Source organism: Mustela lutreola, chromosome 3 (genome assembly GCF_030435805.1).
Source record: "Mustela lutreola isolate mMusLut2 chromosome 3, mMusLut2.pri, whole genome shotgun sequence".
Taxonomy (NCBI): domain Eukaryota; kingdom Metazoa; phylum Chordata; class Mammalia; order Carnivora; family Mustelidae; genus Mustela; species Mustela lutreola.
Genome location: NC_081292.1, coordinates 134,252,508 through 134,267,593, shown reverse-complemented (window position 1 = coordinate 134,267,593; position 15,086 = coordinate 134,252,508). Strand labels below are relative to the sequence as shown.

General features: G+C 35.8%; 1 protein-coding gene across 4 annotated transcripts in view; it reads left to right on the top strand.

Moving 5' to 3' along the window:
• ITPRID2 (ITPR interacting domain containing 2) overlaps nt 1–6,761 on the top strand; it is a 37,265-nt gene extending 30,504 nt beyond the window's left edge. For 3 of the 4 annotated variants that reach the window (XM_059166858.1, XM_059166857.1, XM_059166856.1), the window contains 2 exons: nt 4,702–4,819; nt 5,602–6,761. In XM_059166858.1, the coding sequence (XP_059022841.1) occupies nt 4,702–4,806 (105 nt within the window). In that variant the 3' untranslated portion in view covers nt 4,807–4,819; nt 5,602–6,761. The remainder of the gene's footprint in view (nt 1–4,701; nt 4,820–5,601) is intronic. The other variant, XM_059166859.1, reaches the window with a different exon arrangement.
• Nucleotides 6,762–15,086: the final 8,325 nt, after the last annotated feature.

Genomic DNA, 15,086 nt, shown 5'->3' with positions numbered 1-15,086 from the left:
TTCAATCATGTTGAGACAAATTTACATTTTCGAAACCAGCATTATAGCAGAAGAGACTGTATGTTTATAATTTCTTTTCATGACTTGAATTACCAGCTCAAAGTTTAAAAGGTCTTAAATTCTGTAAATTTATTTGTTCTACAAATGTATTTTTTCTAAGTTGATTATATGTAGCTGGCTAATGTGTAGCAGGCTCTGTATATCCATCTTGCTCAGTTAGGTGCAAATGATTAAAATCCATTTTTATTTATATGTTTCATTTCAAAGAGTAATTGTATAAAATTAAGTAATTATTTTTCTCTATACTATATATATCAAGAGGTAAGTTTTATATGAAGAAGTAAGTTTTAAGGTACATTTTCTTCCCCAGAAATGTGATATTTTTGTTCGCTTTAGCTTGCTTTAGTTTGAAAGCTTTCCTTGAAAACTTAATTTTGCTTGTTTGACATAAATATTCCCTAATGCACAGTTGAGTCCTCATTTTTAAAGTTGTTAATAAGTCGCCTGATGTGTGTTGTGAGTAATTTCTGAGGAGTAAAACTCCAAAAAGGACCAAAACGTTTTGATTCTTTGGCTGATAGAACATAACATATAGAAAAGATAGTTGTTTCTTGGTCCTAGAGAAGTATTTGATCATTTGGGTAGCACCTCCCATAAAGGGGTGCCTGGGTGGCTCAGTAGGTTAAGCCTCTGCCTTCGGCTCAGGTCATGATCTCAGGGTCCTGGGTTTGAGCCCCGCATCAGGCTCTCTGCTCAGAGAGCTTCCCTTTCTCTCTCTCTGCCTCCCTCTCTGCCTACTTGTGATCTCTGTTTGTCAAATAAATAAATAAAATCTTTAAAAAAAAGAACCTCCCATAAAATAAGAAAGATTTTATAATTTTGAAGACATTTAAACTGACATGCAGGGCAAATGTCTGAGGAAATTTTCAGAATTTGTAACTAAACCTGTTCATTAGAAACCCCCTAATTCAACATTTGACATAGTTTGGAGGAAGTTGGGCGTAACATTTACCCTTTTGCTATTTACAGATAAGGACTTAACAAGCAAAATATATAAATGACACAAGGTGTTAAAAGGAATTTTGAGGTACTTAAGAAAATAAACTATTTTGAAGCACTTAGAAAGTATACACTATTATATAAGTTAGTCCAATGCCATTTATAATTTAAAAAAATGTGTTGATAATATCTTAGCTCAGTTATAAGGGTGTTCTGTTAAACTTTGTTGACAAAATGTATTAAATTCATATTAGTCTTACTGCCATTCGTTTCAAATCCATAATCTTTTTGTTTAAATACCCATGGTACTGAGTAGCTTGTTAAAGCTACGTATCAGCTACCAAGAAAATTAAATTAGACTCTGCCTTTCCAGTAAATTCTGTGCCCCTGAAACCCATTAACAAAAGCTACTCCTCAGGATGGCAGGATTTAAGCCATTTGAATGTTTTGCAGGTAAAGATTAAGCATGTATGGCAGATACGTTCAAGGATGTTTTTTACTGCACTCTTGGATGCATGAAAACAATGATGTCTGCCAGGTTTTTGTTTTCACCATTTCACCATATGTGAAGTTTTGAAAAAGTATGCTCGCATTATAATGTGTTAATACAGTAGAGTTCTTCTGAAGGAGAAAGAGCTTCTTTTTCAAAGAAGTGTTTTCTCTTTTCAGAGAAATGTTTAATATACTCATTCAATAACAAAGCTTTTGTCATATTAAAGGTAACACACTTTTGCACAGATTGTATATGTTGCAGTGGGAAAAAAATTACACTCTTAAAATTTGCCCAGGTGGTCTGCAATGTATGTAATCAGTGGCCTGAAACTGTTTACAATTATTTAAAAAGTTTAAAAAAAAAAAAAAAACTTAAAAAAAATCTAGTAAGTGAGCATGTGCCATAGAAGTAAATCGACAAAATTAAACATCAAAGAATAAACATAGATTGCTTTTCTCTTTAGAGAGTACTTTTTGGTTTGATGAATTTCCTAGGCTTGGTTCATGCCTTTTAGTATCTTTATTATAGGCCATCTGACATGCATTAAACATGTGTTTTGGTAAATACATAGCTTGTTTGTGTTCTTACTACAGTTTCAATCAGTCATCACTTGATCTAATGACTGCCACAAAGTCATCACCCAGGCTATGCCTGTCACACTTCACACTTGCAACTATCTGCTTCTCTTGCCCGTGAGCATTCTTTTCTTAATCTCGCTCAAGTCTGTGTTCAGCTATACCACGTTTTGGAAATTGTGCTCGTAAGGGCAGTTTTCCCATCCATCCCAATAGAGTTTTCTCACTCCTAATCCTGTAGCCTGTGAGACTTGGGAGCTAATTTATTTGTCCATACATTTATTCCTTCATTTAATTATTAAAGGCATTTTATTGTTTTCAGTGCTAGTCTGTCTATAATCCTTTATTTCTCTACCTTCTGTCTCAGATATTGTGTCTCTCTCCCTCCTCCTGCCTTCACTCTGTATTGCTTTTCTCTTTCTCATAAACGCAATGTGTTCAGACATTTATCGAGCACTTACTTTATGCCAGGGTACACTGATAAGTGAGACACAGTTGTCTCCCTGAACTAGCTCACAGCACAACGCATCCCCCTTTGACCTCACTCTTCCTAATCCAGGCTCCTGCACCCTGGTGGGAACCGTCTGTTAGTGACACTCCTTGTTCTCTCCTCCAAGGTGCTCTTGCTGCAGTTTTCTCTCCACAGTGGGACCTGAAGTTGCCATTATTTTTCATGACCTCCTATTTTAAGGTCTGTCATTCTCTGAGAAGTTTTTACTTTTTCCTCTTGTAGCCTATACAGATCTCTCATTCTCTGTTCTTATGTTTTAGTGAGTTAATACATTGTATTTCCTCTTAACATTTTATGAAACAATATTCATTTTGGGCCCTTCTACATTACAACATCCTCCTTGGCCAGACTTTTTTTTATGCTTCCAGTAATGTCTGTACCCTCAAAAAGTGTTGGCATACATTTTTGGTTTGCAGAGAATACTTTTTGGCTTCTGTTTTATTTTTTGAATGATAAAGAATGATGAAAGTTACTAAAATTGCCATATTGCATGCAATAACAGGACTGGGAAGACTACTTCTTGTCTTCTGTAAATACAGGTTTGCAAAAGTTCTGATTCAACACATTGTATTTGTGCTTATAATACATTGTGGCTAAGAAGTTCTGGTTTTCATAATATTTGTATCCAACACATATTCATTTAAAAATAAACGTGAAGTACTGTGAAAGCCAAACACTTTTCCTGATGTTTAAAGTTTAGAAATATTGGTAGAAGATAAAAGGAGAAGTTTGTATTGATTTAAATTATAACAAAACAGATGGTTGGTAGCTAAGGAGCATTTGTTTCTGTGAATACTTCTGTATAAATCTATGTATTATGTACTGGTTTTGCGTGACAGATTAATACAGAGCCATTTTTGGAAAGACTTCAATTGAGATGTGTTCAGGATGTACTTAGGAACATTTTAGGAAATAGATCAGGCTGACAGGAAACTGTGGAAATGTAGAATTTTTAAAAGCTGGTTGAAAGTGTCTCAAGTTCTAATTTGGGGAAGACATTATCAGTTTATTTCAGGAAATCCACATTTAAAGCCTTCACAAAGAGCTATTTGGAGGTGATGCTGTATTATTAGAGAGAAAAAGGCATGGATAGGCGTGCATAGTGTCTGGGCATCTGGAAAAGAAAATCTTGATGGAGTTATTGTTGCCCCTACGTCTGTCTGCCTTTTCCAACAATAAAATAAGATTGTATATCCTTATCTGAAGCAAAATTTTCAGACAGGTGACAAACTTCTACCGTACAACTAAAGAAAAATTTATTTCTTTAGAGTTTGTGGTTGTTTAGAGGATGTTTTTCATATTTTAAAATAAATTGTACTAAATTATCATTTTTTCTTTCTACTTAAAATGTGTATGTTAGCTTCGAACAATATATAACTTCTTTAGATACTTTGTTTTCAGTTGGTGTAAACAGGCAATATACCAATATATTAGTTTGACACTAATGAGATTTCTTAACAATGACAACACTAAGTATACTGTTGATGACCATATGAAATTAGACATTAATAAAAAAACGTAAAAGTGAATCTAACATTTAATTAGTTCTTCTGGGTTCCTTTGTGTCATGAAGCAAATGGAGTTTTTTAATCTATAAATAATATTTTTAATGTTCTCAACGTAAGAATTGTGGTATTATTTTATAATAGAATTATCTGAGTTATGCCAGATCACACATTGATCTAGGTTTGAGGATAGATGGACATGATTCCTCACTACCTCTTTATATTTCATGAGGGTTTACATGAGTGTTTCTCTATGGTTTAGTTGATTGTAGGAATTATGAGAGCTTGTTTGGAGGTTCTAGCAGGGGAGCGCAGCTACTCGTATACCCTTGACCGAAGAACGGTCCTCTCCTCTATCGGGGAAGGTCGTCCTCTTCGACCGAGCGCGCAGCTTCGGGAGGGACGCACATGGAGCGGTGAGGGAGGAAGGGGACACCCGCCTAGCCAGCCAGATCAGCCGAATCAGCCCTGGCGATCAATGGGGTGACAGATGTCGCAGCCAGATCACCCTCACATCCGATTGTAGGAATTAAATGTTGTTTTTGTTTTTCTGAAAACAGAAAAAGTAGATTATAGTCATATTGTTAAATTCTTATTTTTTCTCTTTTTCCATTTTAGATTAAAGAGTCTATTGTTGGTGAAATCAGACGGGAAATTGTAAGCGGACTTTTGGCAGCAGTGTCTTCAAGTAAAGCATCTAATTCTAAGCAAGATAGTCATTAAATGGAATTTATAGGTAAACTTTCTGAAAATTTTTGCTTTGCTAAATATAAATAACTACTTAGTGTTTAATGCTTTCTTAGTCCCCAGGACTGTTCTCTGGTTCATTTTTAATTTTTAGAATATATATAATAGGTGATCCTGCAGTGTGAAAAACTCACACAGCCCCATTGGAAGTGTAAGTAGGTCAAATCTCATAATATTTACCTCCAGGTGATTATTGATAGTGTGTTATTTTCCTGAAATTTCATCATAGTAAATAAATACTGGAATTGAAGAAATCAGAACTTGCAAAATTAAGCATTATTTTGATACCATTGGTTTTAATGGTATTTCAGAAGTATAACTTTTGGACCAAGATTGAAAATTAATCACAAATTATTATCTTTTTGTATTTTAAAGAAAAGTATCCCAGGGCACCTGGGTGGCTCAAGTCAATTAAGTGTCTGCCTTTGGCTCAGGTGATGATCCTGGCGTCCTGGGATCAAGCCCTGCTTCTGGCTCAGGGGGTTTGCTTCCCTCTCAGGGGGTTTGCTTCTCCCTACCCCCACTCTTGTGTTCTCACTTGCTCTCTCTCTCTCACCCCTCTTCTCAAATAAATGAAATCTTTAAAAAATAAAGTATTCCATAGGTCCATATCTAATCATGGCATAATTTATAAAGAAGGATGTTATTTATATATACACACAATGCACATATGTGTGTGTGTGTGTATTTAGAGAAGAGACTCATCCTCCTTTTAAAGAACTTTTAACACAAATATTTGAAAGATGTTTAATGCTTACTTCTCTTTTTAAGGTTAGCATGGATCCTTTTGGCTGTGAGATGTTGGAGTTATCAATGATATACACTGGTAGAGGTGTTATTTGTGCTTCAGAAGATACTTGCTGCTGGACTGGGCTACTGTATACAGTGTACAATGTTTATTTCTTCTATGCATATCTTTTTTAAAAACGTACATAGAAACATAGGCACTTTGCTGACTTTATTTCTTTTCTAAACTACCAAAACTGTAGCCATTTGAAAAGCCTAATATTTATTTGTATGTCAATATTTTCCAATTGATTCCCTATGTAGAATTAATTTTAAAACTTGAAAACTTCCAGACTTAAACAACTTATAAATAACATATTTCTTCAGACTAGCTTCTTAAAACACTGACCTCTATGAGGTATTTACTGTGCAATAACTGATTCATTTTTTTGAGAGCTTGAAGCAACCAATGATTTTCCCTCCACTGCTGTTAATTAGTGTCACTTCCAAGGAGAAAAATTGTTCTGTTGTAAAATTTGCTCTTAATTCTTGAGGAGGTTACTAATAGCAGTAGGATAGAATTGTATGAGGTTACCTACAACTACTTAATGTTCTTACACTGTAAGCATTGTTACTTTACCTAGACAAATATAATTTTATTATAGCTTATGTAGTATTTTTCTTTTGGAAACATGCGTTATGTTAAACACTATACTTTTTGCATTGTCGAGACTTCTTATATTATAAGGAGATGTTTCTTCTTCTTTTAGACTAAGTAGTAGAGTATTGCCAAAATAATGAGACTTCTGACTTGAATGGATTGAAATGAATAAGCTGGTTATGTTTTTCAAAATGGAGGTATTTTAGATTTGTTCTCCTCATAATAGATGGTTTTAATTTAGTTTTAACCAGTGAGAACTGTTTGTTTTTTGGGGGAAAAAATAAAAAGGAAGGTGGTTTCCTATTTTGTTTTGTATGTATTAAATAAATGTGTAAAGTAACAACCAAATTTATTAGTATTATTCCTTTAGCATTTATAATTTTCAACTCTTATTATATTTCTTTGTGTGAAATTTTAATCAAAAGTGGTTGAGATGTTAACAATATTCTTTGAAAGAATATCTAAAAAGTTTATAAATGTTTGAATTATCACACAAAGGCTGATTTCTAAAAATAAAACAATAAAGTATTTATTTTGCCTAACATCTTTTTAATAGTTTCTTTTCTTTAACAACAATGTGAACAATTTGGATTAGATTTGATGAGTAACAAATAAGGCCCAAAAGAATTGGCTATAACCTAATAGGCTGATATTTTCTTTTTCTGAAGAGGCTTCTATGATGCTTTGAAAAATACAGTTAAGACCAGACCACCCTGGAGAAAGAGCTTGTATTGTTGCTCTTGGTCTCATCTAGTTTTGTGGTCCTAATGATCATCATCTGAAGCCAAATAAAACTTTCATTTAAAATGTACTGTTAAAGAACAGGCATTAAAGTATTATTTTATTCTCTGGTCAAAGTATTCAACTTAGTTGATTCTAATAATAGTAATGATACATATAAACCAGGTACCCCATATTAAACATAATAGAGACATCGATGATTTTAACTGTTCAGCTTTTTAGCCACTTACAGTTCATTTCGACAATACAAGATATCCAGAGTTTGATGGTCAAAATTAGAGATAAAAGAGTTGTAGTAGTACACTAAGCTAATGGACAGATCATTTCTCTAGTATATACATGAAATAAAATTTAGTGAACCTTCACTATTAGAGTTTCATCCTTCTCTCCATTTTAAACCTTTGTGTTTAAAAGCCACCATGCTAGCTCCTGCTATGTAGAAATGAATGTGAGAAAGAACAAGGTATCTTTTTCTTTTAAGATTTTATTTATTTAGGGGTGCCTGAGTGACTCAGTGGGTTGGGCCACTGCCTTCGGCTCAGGTCATGATCTTTTTTTTTTTTTTAAAGATTTTATTTATTTATTTGACACAGAGAGATCACAAGTAGGCAGAGAGGCAGGCAGAGAGAGAGGAGGAAGCAGGCTCCCTGCTGAGCAGAGAGCCTGATGCGGGACTCAATCCCAGGACCCTGAAATCATGACCTGAGCTGAAGGCAGAGGCTTTAACCCACTGAGCCACCCAGGCACCCAAAGTATCTTTTTTTTTTATATGGGTAAGTTTACAAGTGCCAAATGAAAAAATATAAAGAAGAATCATAAAAAGAATTTGAGAGTCTTAAAAGTCTTAAAAAATGGGAAGTGGGGGATGCCTGGGTGGCTCAGTTGGTTAAGCAGCTGCCTTTGGCTCAGGTCATGATCCCAGCATCCTGGGATCGAGGCCCACATCCAGCTCCTTGCTCCGCAGGGAGCCTGCTTCTCCCTCTGACTCTGCCTGCCACTCTGTCTGCCTGTGCTCTCTCTCGCTCTCTCTCTCTGACAAATAAATAAGTAAAATCTTTAAAAAAAAAAAAAAAAAGGGAAGTGGAAAGGATGGGTTCAAATAATCAAGAATGTTAGTAAAGGTTATTCAGAATGTATAAATTGAGTTTGAGTTCCTATGTGCATGATGAAGAGCTGTTTTTAAGAAACCAAGCTGTTGGGGTGCCTGGGTGGCTTAGTGGGTTGGGTTTCTGCCTTTGGCTCAGGTCATGATCTCAGGGTCCTGGGATCGAGCCCTGCATCGGGCTCTGCTCAGCGGGGAGCCTGCTTCCCCCTCTCTCTCTGCCTGCCTCTCTGCCTACTTGTGATCTCTCTGTCAAATAAATAAATAAAATCTTAAAAAAAAAAAAAAAGGTCTCTAGGCGAGACTGCTTGTTAAAAGAAAAAAAAAGAAAGCAAGCTGTCTGTAGCTTACACATGTGCTAAGAGCCTGAAGAAAGAAAGCATAGAAGAAAAAGAATCTCAAAATGGTGGTTTGGAATTTGGGAGTCACCATGAATGATATACCATGGACAAAACTGGGCAGGTCCTCAGACTTGAGTACTTATTGTTCCTCTATGGACGTTCAACTGAATTTCAGTAACATTTAAAATATGTATTACATCAGTTAAGACTGTTTGCTCAGCTGGCCATCTTCGACTTTCTGAAAAAAACAATGTTTTTAGGGCAGTTTTAGGTTTACAGTACACTTCAACTTTAGAGGGCAATAAAGATGCAGTAAAATACAGATAAAATAATGTAAGGAAAAAGTCTGTTTGGGGGATTCCTGAGGAGATAGTGACTGCCCGTGCTCCTCACTTGTCCACATGGGAGTTGTGGTGCTTGTGGAAGAATAATACGAAACCAAACATAGGTTCTCCTTTTTTCTGTTTTTCTCTCCTGGGAAGGAAGAATTGATAGCTTCCAAGAAGCGGGAAGAAGAAATATTCTATCTTATAATTAAAGCTGAGGATCTAAGTTGTACTAAGTTATGTATGAATGATTGATTATTAGAATCTTTTTTAAATGTTGAATCATTTAATTAGCACTTATCCTGGCTGCATTCTAAATAGAGAAAGTTGTCATATCTAATTAATGTTTTTAAAATTTGTTTATTACTGTTATATCTGGCCCTTTATTCACTTTGTTCTCATTTTCACAACCCATGTTCTTTCTCACTGAACAATGGTTTACATACAGAATGTCAAATGTGCTTCACAATAAATTAGAAATGTACTCAAAGAAACATATCAAACAAATAGCACTATCCATTGCCTCACAAGAGTCCTTTCGGATACCCCAAAGGTGACTAAATCTTGTGAACAATAAGTAGCTTACTTAGAGGGTTGACTGACTTAATAAAAGTTTGCTGGAGGGGCGCATGGGTGGCTCAGGGGGTTAAGCACTTGACTTTACCTCAGGTCATGATCTCGGGGTCCCGGGATCACCCTGCAATCTGCTGGGCTCTGTGCTCAGTGGGGAGGTCTGCTTCTCCCTCTTCCTGTCCTTCTGTCCCTCCCCTGACTAATGCGCTCTCATGCATGTTCTTGGTCTCAAAATTTAAAAAAAAAAAAAGTTTGCTGGATACCCACCCTTAACAAAGCTCTGAGTTTATGAAGATGAATATGCAAAGAATGAGTAAGAGCACATTCTAAAGACAAGTAATAGACTATATTATTCAGACCTTTGAAGGAATCAGTACATTTAGGCATTAGATTGTTTTTTGTCCATTTTAAAAAGATCCAATGGGTTCTTCAAATGGATAGAAAAGCATATTAAGGAAATGTAGGTAATGTGGGTTGGAATGACAACAAAAGGTAATGAATGAATTACGAAAAATAGACTTCAGAATGACTTAGAACTGGAACTGAGAAAATAATGATGCTTTATTTTAGAAATAAAAATATTTGAAGTAGTGATGAAATATTTTAGGGAAAATAACTAATCTGTAGGCTAAGGAGAACAAATTATAGGAAACTTGAGAAGTTAACTTAAACTATACTACTTACATGAGGACCATACAACTATAGAGAAAGCATGCATTTTATAAATATTTGTATGTTTGGGCTCCTGTGTGGCTCGGTGGGTTAAGCCGCTGCCTTTGGCTCAGGTCATGATCTCAGGATCCTGGGATCAATTTCCACATTGGGTGCTCTGCTCAGCAGGGGGCCTGCTTCCCTTCCTCTCTCTCTGCCTGCCTCTCTGCCTACTTGTAATCTCTCTCTGTCAAATAAATAACATCTTTAAAAAAAAAAAAAATATTTGTATGTTCTTGTGGTTTTAGAAAATTAACATTCTTTTGTTTTGATGCCCATATTGATTTAGATTTATAAAAATGTTCCTTGAATCAATCCCGATGTCATAAATACACTTTTATGGAATCGATAAAAATAGTATCAAGTGACAAGTGTACTCAACTTGGACAAATGGTAGGTATAGCATCAACAAAGATAATGTTTTAAATCAGAGATTAATGCTTTATGTTAAATTATTTTCTGTTCTAAATTCTAATGTACATAAATCTTAGTTTTCCTAAGAAAGCAATTTAGCAGTGTTAATACACTTTACAAAGTAAACCTCTTTATGATTTTCTTTTAAAATCGTGTTAAATGTCCTATATTTTGCTTCACCTGATAATAGTATAGATGCTACTCTCTCTTCAAAACAAATGCACATATTAGTAAAATACCTATTTTTTCCCCAGTGTAATTAAGCTTACAGCTAGTCATAAGGAGTATTTGACTGTTTTTATTAAATAAAAATGGCTAAACATTGTATTTTTATAGGCACTTCCTCAGAAAACAAGTTACTACATCACTAGAAAAAGTAACAAAATGTTTTAAGCAAGAGGGCTTAGTATATATGAGATTTAAACTATCACTGACTTGGCAAGGAGGAATACCTTTCTAGTGGTTAAGACTCAAGCTGGCTTCAAATCTCTACTACATAGAACTGGGATGGTGACTCTAGTGCCTCTTTTACAGAGTTGTTAACAAATGTAAATGCACTTAGCACAGTGCTTGGCACCGCTCAGTAAAGTTTGTGGCAGTGGTGGTAGTCATGATGGGTAGATACAGGGTGACAGGTAAGGAGGTCTAGCAAATCAAACTTTACATGGAAGAGAGAACATGAATTTACAGATCCAGGCCTGAATTTTTCGTCATCATGTTCTTTCAAGAAGAAGAACCAAGGAAAGGAAAGATCCCTGATTATCCTACTTTGTGAACAGTGAACATGACTGTGTTCAAAACAATATAAAAGACATTTTGTTCTTTGGGGCAAAAAAATTTTTTTTTAATTTTATTTATTTATTTGACAGAGAAACAGCAAGAGAGGACACAAGCAGGGGAAGTGGGAGAGGGAGAAGCAGGCTCCCTGCTGAGCAGAGTGGGGGGGGGGGCACAAATTTTTGCTCATGGAATACCACTTAGAACAGTGCTTTGCAAACTTTAATATGCGTAGAAATCAAGTCACCACAGATCTCGTTGATGTGAAGGTTCTGATTAAGAGTCCTATTTCTAGAGTCCAAATTTTTGTGTTTCTAGAAGCTCCCAAGGTGAGATTAATGCTGCTAGTCTATGAGCTGTACTTCTAGTAGCAAGGATTTAGATTACTAGGTCTTAACTGCCTGTATGCCAGATGCTTTATTTATTTTCTTTAAGATTTTATGTATTTATTTGACAGAGAGAGAGATCACAAGTAGGCAGAGAGGCAAGCAGAGAGTGGGGTAATCAGGCTCCCTGCTGAGCAGAGAGCCCGATGTGGGGCTTGATCCCAAGACCCTGAGATCATGACTTGAGCCGAAGGCAGAGGCTTATTAACCCACTGAGCCACCCAGGTGCTCCATGCCAGATCCTTTAAAAGGAGAAATTTAGTAAGCGGGAAAAGGACTTTTTATCTCCAAGGAGTTGTCATTTTAGAAGCTCCCTTCAGGAAACTTTCCATTACAGCCCAAAGTTCAAAACTGAGAACAAAGATAAGCACAGCACATCGGGAGGAAACATGTGCAAATGTACAACTTGTCAAGACAGGCCTGTTGGTGAGGCTACAGTGCTCCCCTGCTCTTCTACTGGGGTCCTTAACTGGCCAAAGCTGTGATGATACCATGCCACACAGAAGAGGGGCGAGAGCCTCTCTTGCTCTATCATTGCTTACTCCACTGGCAACAAAGCAGCTCTGCTTATAACCCAGGCTTCTCACATGAATCCCCTAGGAGTATATTGTTGACCACTTGTGCTTCATTACCATCTCCAAGGGGCTTGCCCATGGGTAAGAAGTACTTAATATAGACACTTTGCTGTCCTTCCAGTCCCCTGTTCTCTGATGCTGGCAAGCTCTCTTGCTGTCTGCCAAAACATCAAATTGCCCATGGCTGAATCTTTAGCATGAACACAAATTAGTGTGTATAGGCACAAGCTGGTTCTCTTTTACTCTTGGACACAGACAACATTTAATGACAGGTGTGGAACATTCACATTTTTATTATATTTTCTGAAATCTTATCACAATTAAATTCATTAACATACATCTAGTGAATAACTGTTGAGGACAAGGCACTAGTGACAAAACTGACTTTTATATGGCCTTATTTTATTACTTTGGTTTATTAGGGGAGACTAATAAGGTATAATAACATAAGGGTATTTAGCATACTGCCTAGCAAATGGTAAGAACTCAAAAAATAGTAACTATTAGAGGTAGTAATGATAATAATAGAAAAGAAAGTAAAAACATAGCAATGTATTAAGATATCAAGATGAAATACTGTATTGATTATCTTAGTCAACTCAGTGAAAATACAGCTAAGTTATTCCACCTTTATGTTAAATAAACCACTAAAACATTGTGTGACTTATCATGCCTAAATTTTATTTAATTCAGGAAAATCTCAGTGCTGGATACATTTGTCACAAGTTTATCTTTTCTCTTATTTTTAATACACTTAGTTGGTACTGCAATAAATGACCAATTAGGATAATTGCCAATGGTGAGATGCTTTACTCTGTATCATTTATTTAAAGGATTTGGAGCTTTGGAAAATTGAAATCCTTAGTTTTGGCTATCTGTAGCCCTTTATTGTTTTCTTATGAATGCCCTTGACAACATCGTTCTCTTAGCATAATCCTGTTTCTTTTCTGTTCTTCATTTTTTTAAAAATGAATCCATGAACAACTGAGATAAGATTTTAAAAACCTGCTGAGCATAGCAATTCTCACTGGGCAAGAGCAATTACAGATTATATGTTGTGTCTGGGTGTGTGTATATGTGTGCTGGCAGGCACATAAGCACGGGCATGTTTTTGTTGTTTTGTAGTTTTGTATTTGGAACAATATTCCTTTGAAATACAAGCTTCAAAAAACACAACCTTCTAAAGTCTTCTGAAAGGGTGGAGTATGGGTTTTAAAAAGTTAAGAAAAACTAACAAATTAAGCCAATTATTAATGTAGGACTATTACAAATAAGATGTACTATACCCAAAGAGAGTACATTATGATGATTTACTTTTGAGAAGTTCTGTCCTTTAGAATATTGTAATTTTAATTGATATGAAATAGCTAAGAGATTTTCAAGTTGATATAGTTCTGAAGGACATACAATTTAAAGTTTAATAAATATTCAGCTGGTAGAAACTGCAAATAATTCTGACAATTTTTAAAGTCACTGCAATGGAAGAGTTGGCGTCTGCTATCTAGACAGGAGAATTTACAGGTCTGGGTCATAAGGATTGCTAAGGGAGGAACAGTTACTTCACCATGATTTGTATATCTTAGAGACTAAAGATCAGGAAGTGTGCAAATCAGTATTTCATGACCAACAAGAGGCATTTTTGAGAAGTTACAGCCACTGCCAACTTCCTGGTTTCTTCTTTAAACAAGGAACATTTAGACACCTCCAGAAGATTCTGGTACAATACCAGAAAAACATAGCATATGCAGCAGGTGCTTGTTCTTCCTCACCGAACTATTTTTATGGTTGCTGGGGACAAAACACCATAATTACTTCTCAAAGATATGGGACTTCTAATTAACAATGATGATCTATAAAAATAACTATAAAAAAACTTCACAGTATTTATAAGTCACTGGTTATGTAGTTATTAAAATTCATATCTGGGGGCATCTGGGTGGCTCAGTGGGTAAGCCTCTGTCTTCAGCTCAGGTCATGATCCCAGAGTCCTGGGATTGAGCCCTGCATTGAGCTCTCTGCACAGCGGGGAGCCTGCTTCCCCCTCTCTCTCTGCCTGCCTCTGACTACTTGTGATCTCTGTCAAGTAAATAAATAAAATCTTAAAAAAAATATATGTCACTTAAAAAAATAAATAAAATAAAATACATATCTGGCTGTTTCTTGGGAAGAAATGTATAAGTGGTTTTGTATACTGGAACCCACATTTACAGGTTCTAAGCACATAAAAATACATTTATAGATTGTGCCCTATATCATTTTTTTTCCTTCAGGAAAATATTATATGTGAAGATTATGTCCTTTGAAGCATTAGCCATCTCAGAGTATTTTTTGTTTTGCCCTTGTTGAAATATAGAAATAAAAGGCCCACCAAGTTCCGGTTCCACTTACCAAATGTTAATTGTCTTTGTTTGCCAGGTATCTTGCTTCTTCACAAGTCCTGAGCATCTAACTCCTTCACATCCAGTCACCTCCACTGCTAATTCGTTAGTTCAGGCCTTCTTGCTTCTTAGGCCCTTTTGTAATTATGGCACTAATTGCCCCCCTAGGCCTTTCTGCCTATAGTTATAGTAGTTCATCTGCTGCCCATATTCCTCCATACTGTTAGACTGTTTTAAATGCAAATATGATTCCATCACCTCTTTGCCCTTATTGCTCAAAGACTTTCAATGATGCCCTGCTCTTTTTGAGTTCAAGTCCAAATACATCCCTTCTTGCATCTTCAAGCGTATTTCTTGAAATCCCATAATATACAGATGTGCTTTGGCCATTTTCAACTGTGCTGCTCCAACCTTCCCTGTATTTGCATGTTTTTGTTCTCTGTGTCAAGTTCTTTCCTTCTCCAATGTCAAACATTTTAAGCATTTCTCCTTCCAAGAAACTCTGTGATCTACCAAACAGACATCATTATTTTGTCTATGCCTCC